This window comes from Zonotrichia leucophrys, chromosome 28, assembly GCF_028769735.1.
Source record: "Zonotrichia leucophrys gambelii isolate GWCS_2022_RI chromosome 28, RI_Zleu_2.0, whole genome shotgun sequence".
In the NCBI taxonomy this organism is placed as follows: domain Eukaryota; kingdom Metazoa; phylum Chordata; class Aves; order Passeriformes; family Passerellidae; genus Zonotrichia; species Zonotrichia leucophrys.
This window is the reverse complement of record NC_088197.1, coordinates 2,479,956-2,501,563: the sequence shown is the minus strand read 5'-3', so window position 1 is coordinate 2,501,563 and position 21,608 is coordinate 2,479,956. Positions and strand designations below refer to the sequence as shown.

Here is a 21,608-nt window from a genome sequence, read left to right as displayed (position 1 = left end):
TCCCCACCTCCTCTGCCCTGCAGCCCACAGCACCCCCGTGCAGTCCACAGCACCCCAGGGCAATCCATGACCCCTCAGGACATGGGAAAGGGGATAAACCCTGCAGAGCTCAGCCCCATGTCAGCACAGACCCCTCAGGACATGGGAAAGGGGGGACAAACCCTGCAGAGCTCCCCCAGCTCAGCACAGACCCCATAGGATATGGGGAAGGGGATAAACCCTGCAGAGCTCCCCCAGTCAGCACAGACCCCTCAGGACATGGAAGGATAACCCTGCAGAGCTCCCCAGCTCAGCACAGACCCATAGGATATGGGGAAGGGGACAAACCCTGCAGAGCTCCCCCAGCTCAGCACAGACCCCATAGGATATGGGGAAGGGGATAAACCCTGCAGAGCTCCCCCAGCTCAGCCCCACAGGAGCCACCCCACAGGAAAAGGGATCCAGAGAGGGAAATGCCAGGGGGGTGCTGGGGGTCTGTGCCAGCCCCTCCCCACCTGGGCTGGGCCAGGCTGAGCCGTGCTGGCCCCCCTGGAGCAGGGCAATGGGACCAAGGCCCCCCTAAGGCACTGCAGTCACCCCCTCACCCCTGCTCCAGACCCCCCTTCAGCCTCAGAGCAGGACGTGGGGTGGGGATTTCACAAACCCCAGGATGTGGGACCGGTTCCTGTGTGCCTGGGCACCGTGGAGGGTGGGGATGGACATGGGATTGCCATGGGATCATCATGGGATTGCCATGAGATTGCCGTGGGGTCACCATGGGATCACCAAGGGATTGCCATGGGATTGCTATGGGATCTCCATGGGATTGACATGGGATTGCCATGGGATCATCATGGAATCATCATGGGAATCACCATGGGATTGCCGTGGAATCTCCATGGGATCATCACGGGATCGCCATGGGATCATCATGGGGTCACCACAGGATCACCAAGGAATTGCCATGGGATCATCATGGAATCACCATGGGATCCCCACAAGATTGCCATGGGATCACCATGGGATTGCCATGAGATTGCCATGGGGTCACCATGGGATCACCAAGGGATTGCCATGGGATTGCTATGGGATCTCCATGGGATTGCCAGGAGATTGCCATGGGATCATCACAGGATTGCCATAGGATCACCATGGGATTGACATGGGATTGCCATGGGATCATCATGGAATCATCATGGGAATCACCATGGGATTGCCGTGGGATCATCATGGATCACCACAGATTGCATGGGTTGCCATGGGGTCCCACGGATCACAAGGAATTGCCATGGATCATCATGGAATCACGATGGGATCATGGGATCATCACAGGACTGCCATGGGATCACCACAGGATCACCACAGGATCACCATGGGATTGCCATGGGATCATCATGAGATCACCATGGCGTTGCTATGGAATCATCATGGAATCACCACGGGATCATCACAGGATTGCCATGGGATTGCCATGGGATCACCATGGGATCATCACAGGACTGCCACGGGATTACCACAGGGTCACCACGGGATCACCATAGGATTGCCATGGGGTCACCATGGGATCACCATAGGATCACCATGGGATTGCCCCAGGCAATCACGGCACGTGGGACAACGGGCACGCTCTGCCTCCAGCTGCCACTGCCTCGGAGTCCTTTGGTATCTTGAGTTGGCCTGGTGGCATCCCAGGAGCATTGGGGTGAAGAGCCAGGCTGGGGAGCCATGGAAGCAGGTGGGAATGCTCATCCCATAGTCCCAGAGCACGCTGTGTCCGTCGGGATGTGCAGCCTGGCGCCTCTCCCGGGGGGGACAAGGGACACCAACTGCCCTGTGCTCCCCGTGCAGAGATTTGGCAAAGCAGAGCCAGGACAGCTGGTCTGGAAAGGCTGCAGGAGAAGGGCTGGGCATTTCTCCTTCTTCTTGGGCACTGATTGGTTCAAGTTTGTATCACAGTGAAGTCTGAGACGTGGGGAAGGAACCCAAAGCACCTTCCCTGACAGAGCCAGGACAGCTCCTCCAGCCAGGCACATCCCACCTGCTGCTGGCCACAGAGAGCAGACTCTGGAGCTTCTCCCTCCCCTCTGGAGGGACACTGGCAGCCAAAACCGCCTCAGCCCATCCTCAAACACGAGTAAACATCAAGAGAAACTAAGAGGCACTATAATAACGCAGATCCGGGGGGCGCCGGGCTTGGCACGCCCCGCCTGGCTCCGGAGGGATGGCTCGGTGCAGCCCAGGTGTCAGATGTCCTGCAGGGTCCAGCCCAGGGCTCAGATGTCCTGCAGGGAGTGGCCGGGCTCGCTGCGCTCCCGTTTCACCAGCGGCTCCCCCGGGTCCCCCTCCGTGCCCAGCTCGATGTCATCTGCAAAGGACAGAGCTCAGAGCAGGGCACGGGGCCACCAGAGCTGCTTTCCAGCAGAGCAGGCTGCAAGAGGCAGCTCGAGGGTCCCCAACCCTCCCAAACCATCCCAACCCTCCCAAACCATCCCAACCCTCCAACCCTCCCAAACCATCCCAAACCATCCCAACCCTCCCAAACCATCCCAACCATCTCAAACCATCCCATGTCTCCAACCTGCCCAAACCATCCCACTTCCCAATCCTCCCACACCATCCAACCCTCCAATCCTCCCAAACCATCACTCCCCAGCAGGGAGGGCAGGTACCTTTGTCCAGCAGTGTTGGGGACAGGGATGTGAGGTCACCAAACTGAAAGAAAAAGGAGTTTTGGGTCAGTGAGGCTTTGGGGAGCTGAGGTGTCAGAATTTCAAGCACCCAGGAGAGACTGTGAGCATTGGTGGTGGAGAGCAGAAATGAAAACCAACCACAGCTTTTGGGGAAAAAGCCTTTTGCTGCCATTTAAACCTCTGGGCAAACACCACACACAACAATCCAGGGCAGGGTTTAGCTCTGGAATTAAGGGAGAATGAAAGAATGGAAATTTTTGCATCTCCCAGGTGATGACCAAGTGCTGCTACAGTAAAAGTGGTGCCTTTTCTCCAGCCCTTTCCACCTCTCAGGCATTTCCCCTCCCTGCAAAGCCTTTGCAGTGATGTCTGAGAGAGTTTGGCCATCCAGGATGTGGAACCAGAGAACTCCTTGGCTCTGGAGGTGTGGTGTCCCTCTCAATGACCACGTCTGAGACACCAAATTGCTGCAACAACAATTTTGGAAAGTCATGGAAAGCTGGGCAGGAGCTGAGGAGAGTGGGAACTGCAAAATCCAGTGGGAGTGGGAGGACACCTCATCCTTCTTTGCTGGGAAGAATCAGCCTCCTCCTGGAGAGCAGGAATATTGCAAGGGTTGAATGGAGGAAAAGCCTGAGGGATGGGAGCCAGACTCTGCCTTTCCTGTTCTTTTAATACCACTGAAGGAGGAGGTTCTGCAGGGAACAGTGGGAACTCAGCACTGCAGCTGGAGCAGTGTGGGAGGGCAGGGAAGGCAGAACCAACAGGATTTGGTGGCTTTGGTTTGCCTGGATCCCTCCATGAGCTCTGTGGAAGCTTCAAGGGGCAAATGAGATCAGTTTTGGGCATGTGGGCTCAGTTCTAAACTCACAGTAGTTTCAGCATTGCTGTCACAGGTTCAGCTGGGGCTTTTAACTCTGTATTTCAGAGGGAAAAACTGGATGTGGCCTCAGCTAGGCAGGACAGGACCTGCCTGCAAGCCAGGCACCAGAATTACTGTGAACAAAAAAAACCCCAAACCCTCACAAACAGCCCAAACAACCCCATCATCCTCTTCTTCACCTCAAAAATGGAGGGAGTGGCTCACTGTGCAGGTAATGCTGGAGCTTACAGAGCCCTGGAGAAGCAACTTTTGGACCATTTTTGCTTGGTTTTGATAGACTTTGCCCTGTCAGGAGTCCCAAAGTCAGGGCTGGCAGTCACAGGTGGTGCAGAGAAGGGGGGAGATCCTTTCCCTCCCTCCTCCAAGCCTCCAAATAATGCTCAACCACCCCAAACCCACCAGCTCAGGGAATATGCTCCAGGAATTCTTTCCTTATGCCAAAACAACTCAATAAATAATTTTTGTTGCAAAACAAGCCGAGGGCGCAGCGTGCTGTGTGAACCAGCGGTGTCTTTTGAGGAGCTGCTCCTTTTGGGTTGGTTTGTAGGGAATAAAGGGCTCTCACCTCTCCCATGACAGCAATTGGGGTCTCCCCTGTTGCCTGGGCCACACGGTGCTCCACCAGGTAGAACATGTACTCGTCGTAGAGCAGGCGGATCAGGTGGAAGGAGCCAAAGCTGGCGGCGCTGCGCAGGGTGAGGTCCCGGATCACCATGGAGCTGGGAACGGGCAGGAATCACAAATTTGGGATGAGTTTTACATCTCTGCCATGGCTGATGTGAGTTCTGGATCCTGGTGGTTCTGTGGGACCCAACACTCTCTCTGCCTCTGACCCAAAAGTACCAAAACAGTTTAAGAAATCTGGTTTATGGAGCATCCTATCCCCATCCTGAAGGGACACCAGAACCACAGTCAAGCAGAGTTTAATGGAAATAAAGAACTTGGCCTTGGCTTTAAGAAATTCAGTTTATGGAGCATCTTATCCCCATCCTGAAAGGACACCAGAACCACAGTCAAGCAGAGTTTAATAGAAGTGAAGAACTTGGTCTTAGCTTTAAGAAATTTAGTTTATGGAGCATCCTATCCCCATCCTGAAGGGATAGGAGAACCATATTTAAGCAGAGTTTCATGGGAGTAAAGAACTTGGCTTTGGCTTTAAGAAATTTGGTTTATGGAATACCTCATCCCATCTTGGCCTTGGCTTTAAGAAATTTGGTTTATGGAATATCTTATCCCTGTCCTGAAAGGACACCAGAACCACATTTAGGCAGAGTTTAATGGGAGTAAACAACTTGGACTTGGCTTTAAGAAATTTAGTTTATGGAGTATCTTAACCCAACCTGGCCTTGGCTTTAAGAAATTTAGTTTATGGAGTATCCTATCCCCGTCTTGAAAGGTTACCAGAACCACATTGAAGCAGAGTTTAATAGGAGTAAAGATCTTGGCCTTGGCTTTTCATGGAGTTCTTTACATGCCCCAAGGTTGATGCAGAAATACCCCCAAAATAAGAAAGAAAATGTACCTGTAGAAAGACCACTTCAACAGGAACTGCCTGGCTGCCTTGGGGAAGCTGGGGCTGCCCTCGTGATGCTTCAGCACTTGAGTGACCACATTGTCCAGCCAGCTGGCCCACTGGTCCAGAGAGCTCTGCTGCTGCAGAGTCAGCTTGAAATCCTGCTCCAGCTTCTGCACCATGCCCTCCTCACACTGGCACACCCACGAGGCCTGCTCCTGATCAGGAGAAAGAGTTCTCAGTTACTCATGCCCTGCTCCTGTTTGCCTTATCTCTCTCTTATGACCACAATCACTCCTCCCTCAGGAGGGGACATCTGCTGATAAGAGGCTGTTGAATGTCCCTGCATGGCTGATAAGAACTACAGCATCCCATTGGGAGATGTGAGCCCAGAGGGAGGAGCCAAGCATTCCTGCCTGGATATAATCTGGAGATTCTGGAACACCAGCCAAGCATTCCTGCCTGGATATAATCTGGAGATTCTGGAACACCAGCACAGCTTCTGCACTGGATTCCCCAGAGGAACAGCAGCTGCCTCTCCCACTGGATCTTCAGAGGAAGAATCCACCCTTCTACAGGATCCCTGCTCCAGCAGAACCACCCCGACACTGCAGGAGGGCTGAGCCACAATTCCAATGGGACTGCTGCCAACACTCTGACCCACAGGGTGTCAGGTTGTGTTCTGACTCTGTCTGTGTTGTTCTAGTGTACTGCATTGTTTATTTTATCAATTTTTTTTTCTTCCCTATTAAAGAACTGTTATTCCTTCTCCCATATTTTTTGCCTGAGAGCCCCTTAATTTAAAATGTATAGCAATTCGGAGGGAGCTCTCTCAGTGTTGTTTTGCTTTACTGCATTGTTTATTTTATTGTTTACTACATTACTCTGTCAATGTTGTTTTAGTTTACTGCATTGTCTATTTTATCCTTTTATTCTCTTCCCTATTAAGGAACTGTTATTTCCTGCTCCCATATCTTTGCCTGAGAGCCCCTTATTTAAAATTTATAGCAATTTGGAGTGGGGGGGGTTACATTTTCCATTTCAGGGAGGTTCCTGCCTTCCTTAGCAGCCTCCTGGCTTTGGAAACGAGGCAGTGGGGAGCAGGGGGTCTGTGGGTACCTGCACGTTGGCGAAGTCCACGCGGTTGAGGTCGCTGAGCATCTGGTTGATCTGGGACGTGTTCTGCAGCACGGCGCGCGCCGCCTGCGCCAGGTGGTTCAGGGACGTGTACCTGCGCAGGGTCTGGGCAAAGGCACTCACCACCCCCACCTGCAACACAGACAGTGGCTGCAGGGGGACACTGACACGTTTTAGGGAAACCCTTTCGCTAGGATTCTTCTCCTGAGAAGCTGAGGAGCTATCACTGGCTGTGGGCTATGTACAAATCACCAACAGGATGGGACTGCTGGAACGTGCCTTGAGCTGTTTTATTTTCCAGCATCAGTCTCATTTCATGGTGATGACAATGGGAAGATGCCAGCAGCTCACATCCCAAGAACTTAATGTCACAACTCACTTTAAAAGTTTTTTGACCGATCACACAAAGCAAAAGCACATTGACAGTATTTATATCTGTATAGTATATATTCTATATTGACAGTAGTTCTATCCAACCACTATAAGCACACGTGCCTTTGGTTAAACAATGCTTGCTTATTTCAAATACAATACCAGCTTGTGAGCCTTAAAACACAACACACAGAGCTCCATTATTAAGATTAAAACTTCTTAATATCTTGCTAGATAAACTTTTTTGTACCTTAGGGAGTTATTCTAGACAAGTGTTAACACACAGACCATTGTTCTATTTGTCTTTGCTTTTCTACATTTTACATAATTTTTCTGCTGACCTATCTCATGGCTGCTGCTTAGCTCTAATCACAGTTCTCTGTCTCTGAGGCCTGCCTTTTGCAGCTTTCCCAAAACCTTCTGAATTTATGGATTCCCACAAGAAGCCTCAGAAAAGAAATGTAAACAATAACTATCTGATGGTTGTGGAATGTAGTCTGGAGATGCTTTACCAACAGGTGCATCTTTGATTGGTCTCATGTGGATTGTTTTTAACTAATGGCCAATCACAGTCTAGCTGTGTCAGTCACAAAATTTAATCATTCCTTTCCACCTATCTGATGTCTCCTTTCTTCTATTCTTTAGTATAGTTTTAGCATATAATTTTCTTTTAATATAATATATATTGTTAAATAATAAATCAGCCTTCTGAAACATGGAGTCAAGATTCTCATCTCTTCCCTTGTCCTGGGGACCCTCCAACACCACCACAGCATGGCCAGTACTGCAGTCACCAGCCATAGAAGGGCTCAAAAAACGTGTGGAGGTGGCATTTGGGGACATGGTTTAGTGGTGGCCTGGGCAGTGCTGGGGTTGTGGATGGACTCAAATCATCTTAAAGGTCATTTCCAACCTAATCCTTGTGCCAGGCACTTGGAAAAACTCAGTCAATCCTTGGGCATAGGTGGTTGTTAAACATGTTGAGGGCACAGTGTGGTTTGTGAATCAATGGTGTCTCTTTAGGTGCTGCTCAGTTTGGGTTGGTTTGTAGGGAATGAAGGATTCTCTCCCATTACATCTCCCTGGTTGCCTGGGCCACACAATGCTCCACCAGGCAGAACAGCAATGGAAGGACCCAGACCTCAATAATTCTATAATTCCATTATTTATTCTCTTTAAGCTACCAGGTTTCCTCACTCTGCCTCCAGCAGAGATCACCATGGTGGGAAGAGGCAGCAAGAATCCCCGGATTTGGGAGAGCAGGAGCCTTGGGGCAATGCCACTCACTCCTGTGCTCTCCAGGCTTTTCCAGCCTCATTCCAGAGCAGAGATAACAGGGAATGGTCCCGGCCCCAAGGCTGCCAGAGCTCCAGGAGGGTTTGGACACCACTCCCAGGGATGTTCAGGGTGGGGTTGTTGGGGTGGCTGTGCAGGGCCAGGGGTTTGTGATGATTCCTGTAGGTCCCTTCCAGCTCAGGATGTTCTGTGGCTCTTTGATTTTCTCCCACAAAGCTTTATCTGCAATTTCAGGGCACAGGAACAGCTCCATGGACAGAGCACCATCAACTTCTGGTACAAAGGAACTTCCCCACCCATCCTCCCACTGCTGGCTGATTTTGGTTCACAATCAACCACTGCACCGTGCCAGGTGGCCAAACCCCAGCAGGAACTTCTGCAAGGTGCAGACACACCCTGGGCCCATCTCTGCTCACCTTGGTCTGCACGACCTGGGGGGGGAATTCACTCATGGCATTCATCAGCCACCCTTCCAAGCTCTTGGCAAAGTTCCGGATGGCCTGGGTCAGCGTGCCTGCAAAGAAGGCTGCAGAGTCACAAAGGCTGCTCTGGGGCATTTTTGGCTACCATTTTCTGCCTTAGGACTATAGGGAAAGCCCAGCCTGTGGTCTGGTTAGCTGAGATGCCAACTCAGCGTTAAGGAAATCAGCTGGGTTGATACACCCAAATTATTCTTTGATATTATTACTCAAACTCTTCTTCTTCTTCTTCTTCTTCTTCATTTTTATTTTTAATTTTTTAAAATTCTTACTCTTATTCTTATTCTTATCCTTATGACAGTTAGACTTAATGATCTTAGAGGTCTTTTCCAACCTAAACATTTCTATTTTTTTATTATTCTTATTTTCTTTTGTCCTATTCTTATTCTTACCTTACTCTTATCTTTATGACAACTGGACTTAATGATCTAGAGGTGTTTTTCAACTGAAACATTTCTATGTTTTTTTTTTAAATTATTATTCTTATTTTCTTTTGTCTTATTCAATTCTCATTCTTATTCTTATTCTTGTCCTTATTCTTATCTTATCCTTATGACAGTTAGACTTAATGATCTTAGAGGTCTTTTCCAACCTAAACATTTCTACGTTTTTTAAATTATTCTTATTTTCTTTTGTCTTATCCTTATTCTTATTCTTACTCTTATTTTTATGACAATTGGACTTAATGATCTTAGAGGTCTTTTCCAACCTAATAATTTTTATGGTTTTTTTATTATTTTCTTTTGTCCTTTTCTTATTTATGGCACTTCTGAGCATTTTTCAAGCATTGAAATTCTCTTTTCAGAGACACCCTCATGCCCCAGCTTGTGACAGCTCTCAGAGGGACATTTGGGAATCCAAATCAGACAGAACACTCTCAATAGCCCATTATTAATCTCCCAAAAAATTGACCCCTAATTTCCAGGAGTGCAGTCAGGGACAGGATGGTCCTGTGCGAGCAAAGACCTCCAAGAAGCCACAACCCAAAGAACTCCTATATATCCAAACTGTGTTTTTCACCTGACTCCTGGCCAAAATCAGGAGATGTGAAATGCAACACACCAAATTTAAAAGGCAGGGGAATTCCCAGGGGGTACAAACCATCCCCCCAGAGCAATGCTGCAGGAGGAACACTGCTGTTGCCATGATGTTTTAGCCAGGATAAACACTCCAAGTGGGATTTTACAGTGGAAATCTTTATGGGAAGAGAGATCAGGCTCAGGTGGGGCTGTGGGTACTCACTGGGCACTGGCCTGAGCACGTCAGGGATGAGGATTTCCACCAGGGCCTGGTACAGGATGTGGTCACAGCTCCTCATCCACTTGAGGATGGGCTCGTACTTGCACAGGGTGATCAGTTTGTCCTTTGGGAGGGTCCCTTCAGGCTCCTCTTCACTGCAGGAGGAGGAGGAAGGAGACAGAATTAGCAGCAGGTTTGCATTCAGTGTTTTCCCTCTGCCTCTGCATTCCTAACTCCAATTTTCAGCAGAAAAAATCATGTTTGTGTGCCTTGCAACCTCCCTGTCCTTGGGGCCAGAGCTTGGAGCAGTTTTCCCTCAAATCCCCACTCCTGGTGTTCCCTTTTCACCTTCACAGCCTCTCACACCCCCTGTTCAGTGGGAGCTGAGCTCCAGCACTGCCAGCTCAGCCAGCAAAGGCTCAGCTGGATCCTCCCAAACCTTCCCTCCCCTCTGCTCTCACCCTCCTGAGCCACAGCACTGGGGACAAACACTTTGCAGCCACTGTAGGGGCAGATGAGCTGATATTGAGAAGTTTTCAAGGTGTTTAACCCCTCCAAATGCTGAACATTCTCAGAAGGCAAGATACTGAATGTTGGATGAAAACAAAATATATTGTCTGTAACTGAATGAGGTCAATCCAGCTTGCATTATTTTCACTTTGTAGGCGAATAAAGGCACAAGATATTTGTTACAAAAAAGCAGAAAGAGCTGAAACCTGAATTCACTGCCAGAGCTGCTCACCCACACATTATACTGAGAATTGGGAATTTGGAAGGATCTTTCCCCATGGAAAGGATATTTTTGCCCATCAAAATCACTAAAGCCAAGCCTTGGACATGCTCTAAAGGGGACTTTGAGCCTCAGGCTGAAGAATTTTAGTGGTGAACTCCATGTGGAAAATCCCACATGGAGAAACAGGTCAGGAAACCTGCTGTGAACCTGCTGTGAAGTGCATCCATGTTCTGCATCTTCTCATGCTTTCAGTGTGCCACCTCCCTAAATTTGGGGTTTGTATTTATATTTATGTATTAAGAAGGGGAGGGAGTGTGTTATTCACCTCTCTGGGTTAGGGGCAGAGGTGTGAGAGCCCTGCACAAAAGCTGCCTCCAGTTTTCCCCTGTGTACCTAGAAACAGCTCTTGGGGTGTTGCAATCTGCCTGGGAACTGTTCCCTCAAAAAAAAAAAAGAGATTTTAAACCAAGCAAACACAGCTGCAGTGACTCCTTGCAGGAAAATATCCCCTGGGTAACATCTACAGGGCCATATTTACTGATTTTTGAGGGATTTTTCCTTATTACTCAGTGTTTTACCATTTTTCTTCTGAATAGAAAACCTTCACCTTTATAGCCTCAATAAGAGTGGACAGATTGTGATAGAAATTTTAAGAATTTTTTCAATTTTTTCTGCATTCACTTATTTCCATTCCCCTGGCAGCAGCTCCCAATGCATAAAGGATGAGGAAGAGGCACAGCAACGAGCCAGGCAGGAGTGAAAAGATGAAAGCAGCTTTGTTTGCAATGATCTGCCTCAAAACACGAGGCACTGACAGGTCTGGGCAGGCAGGCAAGGCAGAGAGTCAGTCTGGAAACCCCTAAAATTTGAGCAGGGAATCCTCAGAGAATCCCTAAAATCTGAGCAGGGAATCATCACTGGGGAAAGCAGGAGGTGCAAGGGACATGGATGAGAGGAATCAGCCTCAAGTCACCCCAGGGGAGGTTTAGATTGGATATGAGGGGAAATTTCTTCACTGAAAGAGTGGTCAGGCATTGGAAGAGGCTGTGGTGGAGTCACCATCCCTGGAAGTGCCCAAAAAAGGTGTGGATGTGGCACTTGGGGACGTGGCTGAGTGATGATCCAGAGAATTCATAGAATTCACAGGTTGGAAGAGACCTTAAAGATCATCAAGTCCAACCCAGCTCCAACACCTCAAGACTGGTGAGGGCTGATAACTTCTATTGTGGAATCAGATGGAGGGGAATGAGAAGCTCCTTTTGAAAGCTCTGAACTTTGCATTATAATATTAAACACTTCCAACTCCCTTTGGCACAGCTCTGCAGGGCAGAAAATACTCCCAAATCCTCCAAAGCACTCATTTATGCTGATTTTCTGCTGGTTTATTTTCAGATGCCAGCAGGTGCTTTGGAACAGCAAGTGCACAACCCTATAGCTTGCTTTTCTTTTTATTTGGTCTGTCAAAATGCAATGACTGAACATCTCAGACAGGATTTTCTCCCCACATTAAGTTTCACTTGAAGGGCATAGATTTGTACCTGTAAGATCATCTACCTAAAATCTTGGCATTGAAGAAGAATGAGATTTAGGCTGAAAAAGACTAAAAAAGTTCATTAATGTTAAAAAGAGATGAATCTGTAAGGAGTGGAGCAGGAAAGCAGGGGAGTACCTGGAGGGCAGAGCAGTGGGGCCATCACTAGGGGGTGCCTTGGGACTCCAGAAGGATTGCCACAGCTTCTCGATGTAGTGGAACTGGAGGTGCATCACAACATCCAAAGTGGCCTGACAGCAAAGAACACCACGGGGTGAGCACTCAGCTCCAGTGCTGCCACCCACAGGAAATAATTTACATGAAAAACAGCAGAATTGGCACTTTTGTAGTGATCAACTTAACAGAAAACAGGTCACACAGGGAAAAAAATATCAATATTTGAGTTGTAATTGCTGGCAAATGAAGCATTCCCATCTTTTCCTAAGAGCTGGTCACTTGAGTGATGTCCCATGACAATTAATAAATTAATTACAAATAATCCCCAAAGAATATTGCACACAATCACCTCACAGTGCCTCCTGTAGAGAACCTGCAGAGTTTTCACGTCGTTCAAGGTGAAACCTTCTTGTAAGAGGACATTGCCAAGATCAGGGGCTGGGAACTCAGGAAAGACATGGGTTACATCTGGGAACAGAAATTGGGAGAGATGGGGAGGGTCAGGAAAGCTCAGAGCACAGCTGAGCACAAGGTGCTGCTCTCACTCTTTCATGTTCCAGCTGGGATGAGAGAGGAAAAATGAGATAATTTACTCATTTCCCTGATTTGTGCTGAGAAAAAGCAAATAACTACAGCCCAGTGGGGTCAGTGGGGAAAGGAAAATGGTTCCTTTCTGCTTGTAATAAAAGAAATAAGAAAACATTATCCTCATTTACCATCCACTAGAATTTCCCTGAAGCCTGGAAATGTCTCTCTGTACAATGAGGAATAGAATTGGGCAGCAGAGGTGTCAGGAGCTGGGATTTGTGGTGGAGACACAGATCCAGGACCAGCAAATCCAGAGAAGGTCAATATGGATCATCTCCACCCAAATCCCCACTGCAGCCTTTGCAAGGAAGGGAATTGCTTCCCCACTCTGGCCAGGACCTCCAGTCCTCCATGGAATTGAAATAAATCAGATGGATTTAAAAAACACTAAAAATGAGGGACCTAACAGACCCATGGGCTTGAGGAAAAAACCTTCCTGGGGAGACAGGAGTCAGCAGATAAACTTAGCAAGTGTGACACTACAAAAACCTATAGAACACATCCTCTATATATAAAATACAGATATCTGAAAAAATAAAATTTATACATATATATACATAAACATATAAAATATAGAAAATTATATATATAATATATATTATGTACACACACTATAATATATATAATTTATATAACATAAAAATTAATATAATATATATTTATATTTACACACTATAACACATATAATTTTTATATAACATTAAAATTAATATAACATATATTTTTATCTATACACACTATAACACAATTTATATATAACACAAAATTAATATTATGTATATTTTTATATATACACACTATAACACATAAAATTTAAATATAACACAAAAATTAATATTATATATTTTTATATATGCACACTATTATATATATAATTTATATGTAACATTAAATTTTTAAATATATTTATATATATATATATATGCATATATACACAATGTAGTTTTTTAGATAAAACCTTCCCCTTAAAACCCAAATCCCTGATGTGGAATAATTAATAACTGATCACCAAAGGGGGTTCCTCACCTATGAACTGCTGGTGGTGCTGGCACTGAGCAGCCACTGACTGCTCGGGTGTGGTGTGGGCGGTGCTGTTGGATGCACTCTCTGCCATCCCATCCATCTTCTGGGCTGCTCTGTACCTGAATTCCATCAGAATTAGGATGGATTAGGATCCACACAGACAGGAGAAAACACCTCTGTGTTATTTAGAACACAGATCTGTGAGTTCATGGAGTGGTTGGTACATTCAAGGCAAACATGAGGAGGGCTGAGAATTTATATTGTGAAATCAGATGGAGGGGAAATGAGAAGCTCCTATTGAAAAGCTTCCCCAAGACAGAATTAAAGGGGCTAAGAAGTTTGGTGACACCAAAAAATCCAAAAAGAGAAGCAGAGCTGCAGTGGGGTCCAAGGCAGACTGTCTCAAGCACTGACTTTTGCACTTACCTTCTATTTAGGAGCTTAAAAAATAAATTCTGTTCCTTCTGCACTTCAGCAACAAGAAGTGCCTCATGCTTGTCGTGGTTTGACCAGGAAAGAGTGGGAATTCTGGGATGCTGTGGTCAAACCAATGGATGTTCTGAGTTTCATACTGACACCTGGTGTAGCCAGTGGGTTTGGACACACCTCCGAGAATACACAGGGGTTAAAAGCAGGGCACTGCCCTTGGCACTCCCTCTTGGGACATCGGCGGCGAGGAGGTCAGATCTCCCCCCACCCCCGTCCAGCCTTGCTGCTGGGCGGGGGAGGGGCGGCCATGCGGTAGGCCCGGGGCCTGGACAGAGATGGGGTTGAGGGGCTTTCAAGGATGGAAGGGTGGAGGAGCCCCAAGAGACATCGAGACATCGGGCAGCCAGCCCCCCCCCCCCCCCCCCCAGGAGAGAGAGAGAGGGCCGGCCCAGGAAGAGAAAAGGGGGGGGAAAAGGGTGCAGCCCGGCCGGCCGCAGCAGCAGCACGTGTGGGAGTATCATCTCGTCCCAGGACAGACAGAGACTGAAAACTTTTAACCCTTTCTTGCATGATTGGGGCCTTGCAAAAATGCTAATCCTCCTCGAAGCTGAATAAGAAGGGAGATAGGAGATGAGATGAGACAAGGACCTGGCCCGAAGAATGTGGAGATGATTGGATGGGGAGAGATGATTTGGAGTGGCCTTTTGGCTGGACTTTTCTTGTGGCTATGGACTCAGTTGTTCCTGTGACACAGACTGCATTTTAGGGGGAGGCAGTGCCTCAAAACCAGGAGGGTTCTTCATGAGGACCCCCCGGCCCCAGGGGGTTGGAAAAATATGGGGGGGACAGATGTCCCAAAAGCAGAGACTGTGCCTTTTTGGAGTGAGACAAGGCATCCTTGAAAGACAACCCTAAAAGCAGCTCTGGCCATGTCTCAGTGGTGAGAGCACTGAGCATGGAAGGAAGATGTCACAAGCGGCAAAAGGACTTTCCGGGCGGTGCCGAAGTGACAGGGAAGCACACGAGGTTTCAGTGTGTTTCCAGGAGAAGCCTATGGAACGAGAAAGACTCCTTTCCTCTTCATGAACTGAAGTTTGAGTATACTAAAGTGTGGGGCCAAGGCTGGGCAGTTGGTGTTTTGGGAGAATGTATTGGATTGGGAAAGTCAGGGAGTGGGGAGGAGGAAAGTTTTTTTTGTAAGGTTTTCAATTTCTTTTTTTCTTTTCCTTATAGTCTTTCCCTATTTTTTTGTAGTTTAGGTAATAAAGTGTTCTTTATGTTTAAGTTGGAGCCTGTTTTGCTTATTCCTGGTCACATCTCACAGCAGACACCAGGGTGAGGCATTTTCATGGGGGGCACTGGCTCTGTGCCAGGCTCAAACCATGACAATGCTCTATGGACTGAGCAGATTCTCACACCTGCTGAGTGTTTTGGGCAGGGTTTGGGAGCACCTACCTTTGTTTCTGGTGGATGGGCTGCTGCCTCATGGCCATGTACTGCGTGTCCTCCTGCAGGCGGTTCAGCGGCGACTCCGGCTTCAGGCGGATCCCATAGTAGTGATATTTGGAATTTCCCCTGCAAAGATCAACTTAGTCACTAAAAAGGGCATTGTGGCCCTGGCTGCTTGGACAGCACACCCCATTTCAGGCAGCACATGGCTGCCAAGCACTGCTTGAGTGGCTGAAGGGATGAACTTGGTGCCTCAGGTTTGAGTTTTTATATTTTTCAGATTCTGTGCTGCTTTAGTGGGTGGGTCTGGGTTTCACCTGAGGGGATGGTGAGCTCTGTGCACAGAGCAGGGAGACAAAACAATTCCTGCTCCAGCTGGGCACCAAGGACAAATGATCCAAATCTCAGCCCAAGAGCACAAACACTGTGGGCTGGAGAGAGAAAAACAAGGAGGATGGGACTGCATGGGCCAAAGCTGTAACTGGACACTTAACTCCATATGCAAATGGAGCAGAACTTATAAAATTGTGAGAGACCCTGTGACCAGTTGTCCATTTTTGTGACCATTTTGGTTCATCTTGGGTGTAGCCCTGGCTGGGCTCTTGTGCTGCCCAAGGTGGATCCACTGAGGCCTCCTAATAAATCCCTGCTTTATTAATTAACTCTGTCTATTCTCTGTTTTAGTTCAGCCTTCACAAGGCATCAAACTAATGAAATGCCATCATTCCCTGGAAAATTTAAACCCACATGTGGCCACATGCAGTGGCATTTATTCCTGCAGATCCCAGAAAAGAAACACCTGAACCTCCTAAATATCCTCAGCAGCTTCTGAGTGCACCAGAGATGCTGCAGGAGAGTTGCTTTTTATTTCTTGTCCCAGGTTGATAAGGAAATGAGTTTTTGGGAGGTTGTGGTCAAACCAATCAGTGCTCAGATTTCAATATTGGCATGTGGTGTGGCCACTGAAGACGTGGATACACCTCTGAGGGACTCCTCTCTCCTTGATGAACTGAGAGTTGATTATCTGAGGGCTGGTGATGAACTAACAGTTGATTATCTGAGGGGTGGCAACTAGATTGAGAATCTAAGGTTTTATTTTGTGCTGGAGTGGAAATTGGGGAGGAGGAATGTTTTGGAAGGTTTTCATTCTATGTGTTTTCCTTTTTACATATTGTAAGTTAATAAAGTTTTTTTTTCCTTTATTCCTAAGCTGGAGCCTGCTTTGCTCTATTCCTGGTCATATCTCACAGCAGACACTGGGGAGAATATATTTCCATGGGGTCACTGGCATTGTGCCAGCATCAAACCACGACAGATTAACTGCAGATTGGCACCAACCTGGTGCCCAGGCGCCGTGTCCTCAGCCCCATGAAGACGGAGCGGATGAGCTTCCCGAAGGAGGCGGCGTTGACGGGGTCCAGTTTGTGCTCCTGGCAGTGCCTCAGGTAATGGTTGTACAGGGAGCTCCGGGGCAGGCTCACACCCTCTGCTGTCTCATAGTTATCCAGCAGCCACTGCAGCTTCAGGCAGGGAAAAATAAAAAAACAACATGCAAGTCTGAAGAGAGCTGAGAAGTCAGGCAGGGTCGATGTTTAAATGTCCGGATGTTGAAGTTCAAGAGAACTGAGTAATTAATTTATATGTGTTAATTAACAGAAATTATAATTTATACAACTTTGTAGGATAGCAAAAGTCAGTTTATAGGATGGTAAAATCCCCCAGCACAAACAAAACCAGTCAGATTTTTCATTAAACCACAATCCTGCTGCCACCTCAGTGTCCACCTCGGGTTCAGATGAATTCCTGCAGAGCCAAAATAAAGCTGTAAAAATTCACATTTTCCAAGGAAAAGAGATCTTGAGATACTGCCTAAGAGAAATAAATTTTAGGGGAAGCAAATTGATGCAAAGTCTTTATTAATTGGAAGATTGGCATGTCTGCAACTGCTCCCTTAACAATAAAATTAATGGTTGCCAAAGCAACCTTCAAAATCTGAGGGAATCCATCTACTTTGCAAAATTTACTGTCTGAACTCCTGACATGGCTGTTGATAAAAATTTGCAATTAATATAAATTATTTATACCAAGATAGTCTGAAAGGGCAGGTCCAGCACATGGTGTCAGCACAGGAATTCAAATGCAAAGCCCCCAATCTCCTTTAATTAACTAAATGACTTCAGCACCAATAAAATGAGAGTTGCAATAATTGAATTTTGGAAGGAATTGGACGTACACATGGACTAATATCAACAGGGTGGGTAAGAGCCCTTTCAGTGTCATGAGGGGTGTCTGGGATGAACATTTTGCAGGCTTCCCTCTCCCTCCAGACCTCCATCCCTGCACCAGAATCATCTGCATTCCCACCAGAACAGGGCAAAACAGATTTGGGTTGTGAAATCCAAATATCAGCCACAGCATCTCCATACAACTGAAAGTCCAAGCAATTATAGGAACTGAGCATGGATTTAGTCTAAAAATCAGGGGGATTTGCCAAAGCCCACGGAGCTGCACCCAAACCCTCTCCAATCCCACCATTCCTCTCTCTTCTCCCATTTTCTCTTGGTGACACTCCAAGGTCCCAGTTCACCACAAGGCTGGAGTTTTACATCAATAATTCTTTCAAACACAACCTGAGCTGTGTGATGACATCTCTGGCACCTCCACTGAGCTGTTCCTGTGTCCCACCCTGCTCTCACACAGAGCCCTCAGGGTGTGCTCTGTGGCTCTCCTGCACACACCCACACTGAAACTGCTGCTGCACAAAGGCAGCTGCATCCAAAACTGTAGTTAAAACTATTCCATTCAGTCTGGAGAGGAGAAGGCTCCAGGGACACCTCAGAGCCCCTGTCAGGGCCTGAAGGGGTTCCAGGAGAGCTGAAGAGGGACTGGGGACAAGGCCTGCAGGGACAGGACACAGGGAATGGCCTCCCACTGGAAAAAGTGACATTTAGATGGGAAAAAATCCCATTTAGATGGAATATTGGGAAGGAATTGTTCCCTGGCACAGCTGGGGGTGCTCACCTGGAGAGGAGAAGGCTCCAGGGATACCTCAGAGCCTAAAGGGCTCCAGGAGAGATGGAGAGGGCCTGGGGACAAGGCCTGCAGGGACAGGACACAGGGAATGGCTCCCACTGCCACAGGGCAGGGCTGGGTGGGAGATTGGGAATCAGGAATTGTGGAATCCATCCCTGGAATGGATTTCCCAGAGCAGCTGGGGCTGCCCCTGGATCCCTGGCAGTGCCCAAGGCCAGGCTGGGCAGGGCTGGGAGCAGCCTGGGACAGTGGGAGGTGTCACTGCCATGGCAGGGGTGGCACTGGGTGGGCTTTAAGGTCCCTTCCAACCCAAACCATCCCAAGATTTGTCAGCTGGAGCTGATCCAAATCCAACCACAAATTCCCATGGCTGCACCCATGAGCTTTGGTGGACTTTGGAGCTGGAAGGAAGAAAAACCTCCCGGCCATTTGTCCCTCTGTCCTGCTTTTCAGGAGCCTCCTGTCCCCCTCCCACCTTCCTCCAGCTCCACTCCACCCAGGGCACTCTTTGAGGAGATCCCTTCTCCAAACCCCACAGCTCCAATAAATGTTTTGTTACTGATCCATAATGACTTTCCTGCTCCCACCTGCAGCACAGACACCCCAGGAAGCCCCAAAAAGTCTTTCTGTGGCCCTGAGCCTCCCCCAGCCATTCAATGCTCTCTAACAAAAATGGACCCCAGTGGTTTTGCCATAAAACACCAGCAGGAATTCAGTTTTTAAGCTGTCCACATCTATGTTAATTTTGGCCCATCCCCTATGTTTAAGAGATTATTGCTTAAGATCCTTTCAAATTTTTAAAGCAGGTATTTTATTTATCCTATGGAAGGTACTGAATGTGCATCAGCTATTTATCCCCTAAATCTTAATCCTTAAGCCTTAAAAAAAATATAAAAGTTGTGTATTGCTATAGAAAATCCAGATACAGATAAACCTTCTCATTTAAATTTGATCCTGGGCATTTTTATTCTAATCTCTGATATTTCTAGAAGATTCCCTTCATTTCCCAGCTTCCTTTTCCTGCAAATGTCTTTTTATATTCCCTCAAACATTGCAGAGTTTCACAATATGAACTCCCACTATTGAATTAGAAATTTATTATGAAGAACACAAAAGAGCTTAAAACAGAGATCTGTCAGAATATAAATAATTTTCCAATCGTGATTTTTGTTCTTCCTGCACAACTAATAACACATTGGGCACTTAAAATGAGAAAATTAACAACTCTTTCCATCTGAATCTTTTCTTCTGTTTGCTTTCTGAATCTTGTTCTGTTGTGACAATCAGATATTTCTGATTATTTCCCCAGTTTATTTCTGTTTATGCCATGATCAGGTTCAATAAAATCACTCCACAGCCATATGCTGCTGTGGTTTTTATTGGCACTACAGGGGAACATTTAATTTTCATTTCTACCTTAACTTTATTTCTATCTGACTGTTTGAAAAAAAAAACCACTGACAAAAACCTTATCCTGGTTCGATCCAAGGGTGGAAAAAGCCACTCATGCGGCTAATGGAGAAAATAATATTTTTTTGAAGGTGCAGGTTTGGAGACATTTTCTTGTGGCTACTTCTATGAAATATAAAAAAGAAACAATTTGTGGGTCATATTTAAGGTGTTTTTAGCTGGGACCATGAGCAGCAGAGCAACCAAGGCTGGGTGGGACAGAGCTCTGAGCATCCCTGGAGTATCCAAGGCTGGGCTAGACAGAGCTCTGAGCATCCAAGGCTGGGCTGGGCAGAGCTCTGAGCATCCCTGGAGGATCCAAGGCTGAGTAGGACAGAGCTCTGAGCATCTCTGGAGTATCCAAGGCTGGGTGGGACAGAGCTCTGAACATCCAAGGCTGGGTTAGACAGAGCTCTGAGCATCCCTGGAGGATCCAAGGCTGGGTTGGACAGAGCTTTGAGCATCCCTGGAGGATCCAAGGCTGGGCTGGATGGAGCTCTGAGCATCCAAGCTGGGCTGGGCAGAGCTTTGAGCATCCCTGGAGTACCCAAGGCTGGGTTGGACAGAACTCTGAGCATCCCTGGAGCACCCAAGGCTCGGTTAGACAGAGCTCTGAGCATCTCTGGAGTATCCAAGGCTGGGTGGGACAGAGCTCTGAACATCCAAGGCTGGGTTAGACAGAGCTCTGAGCATCCCTGGAGCACCCAAGGCTCGGTTAGACAGAGCTCTGAGCACCCTGCTCTGGTGGAAGGTGTCCCTGCCCATGGCAGGAGGTTGAAATTAAATAAGAATGGGTTTTAAGGTCCTTTCCAACCCAAACCATCCTGGTCCAGCTTCCTGCTTAGATCAGGGTACCCTTCCATGGGCTCAGGTCCCTCAGTTCCTCACTCAGAGGAGCCCTAAAAGAACCCCCCTGGGCAATGGCACTGCAGCTCCTCCAGCTCTGGAACCGCCTCATCTGCTTCCCCAGTGTGCTGTGTCCCCTCCAAGCACTGCTCATCTCCCTTTTTATTCCCACATGTCCCCAAACACCTCCCTGAGCAGGGACATTGGGGACAGCAAGGACCTGGAGGGTTCCTCAGCCCAGGAGCTGCACTTTGTGCCTGGAGCTGCACCTTCAGAGGGACCAGCTGGGGCTGGATGTGTCACTCATGCTCAGGAAGGAGTTTTTTTTGTACCCACACATGCTCTGGAAGGAGTTTGTTTGCTCCAGAGGTTGCACTTAAACCTTAGGCCAGACTATGAACCACGACCCAGAACCAGGGACACCAAATTCTGCACTTCCACCCTGCAAGACCAGGGTGGGGAAGGTCTGATCAGGGGCTGGACGAGGCCCCCACTCCATCCTGCATTTTGTAGTCAGTGAAATCTCTTTTCTACCTTTTGCTTTCCTTCCTCTGCCCTTTTCCTGATTTAATTTCCAACTTTGTCCTCGATGAACAAGAAAAATCCTGCAGAGCAGCACAATCCTTGTGCAGAACTTGAGGAGTGCCCAGCCTGAGGTGGGGAGGGATGCTCAGAACAGGAACTGCCTGATCCTGCAGGTTTTTTTCCCCAGTTACAACCAGAAACCTTCACTCTCCACCAGCTGAAATAAAGTTTGAGCTC

At 47.6% G+C, this 21,608-nt stretch overlaps 1 protein-coding gene across 6 annotated transcripts in view; it reads right to left on the bottom strand.

Moving 5' to 3' along the window:
- Positions 1 to 1,275: 1,275 nt before the first annotated feature.
- Positions 1,276 to 21,608, bottom strand: part of RFX2 (regulatory factor X2) — an 89,562-nt gene continuing 69,229 nt past the window's right edge. For all 6 annotated transcript variants that reach the window (XM_064734227.1, XM_064734228.1, XM_064734231.1 and 3 more), the window contains 12 exons: positions 16,857 to 17,038; positions 15,525 to 15,644; positions 13,644 to 13,759; positions 12,379 to 12,497; positions 11,991 to 12,103; positions 9,592 to 9,743; positions 8,287 to 8,384; positions 6,185 to 6,334; positions 5,075 to 5,283; positions 4,118 to 4,271; positions 2,649 to 2,691; positions 1,276 to 2,344 (listed from right to left, as the gene is read on the bottom strand). In XM_064734227.1, the coding sequence (XP_064590297.1) occupies positions 2,253 to 2,344; positions 2,649 to 2,691; positions 4,118 to 4,271; positions 5,075 to 5,283; positions 6,185 to 6,334; positions 8,287 to 8,384; positions 9,592 to 9,743; positions 11,991 to 12,103; positions 12,379 to 12,497; positions 13,644 to 13,759; positions 15,525 to 15,644; positions 16,857 to 17,038 (1,548 nt within the window). In that variant the 3' untranslated portion in view covers positions 1,276 to 2,252. The remainder of the gene's footprint in view (positions 2,345 to 2,648; positions 2,692 to 4,117; positions 4,272 to 5,074; positions 5,284 to 6,184; positions 6,335 to 8,286; positions 8,385 to 9,591; positions 9,744 to 11,990; positions 12,104 to 12,378; positions 12,498 to 13,643; positions 13,760 to 15,524; positions 15,645 to 16,856; positions 17,039 to 21,608) is intronic.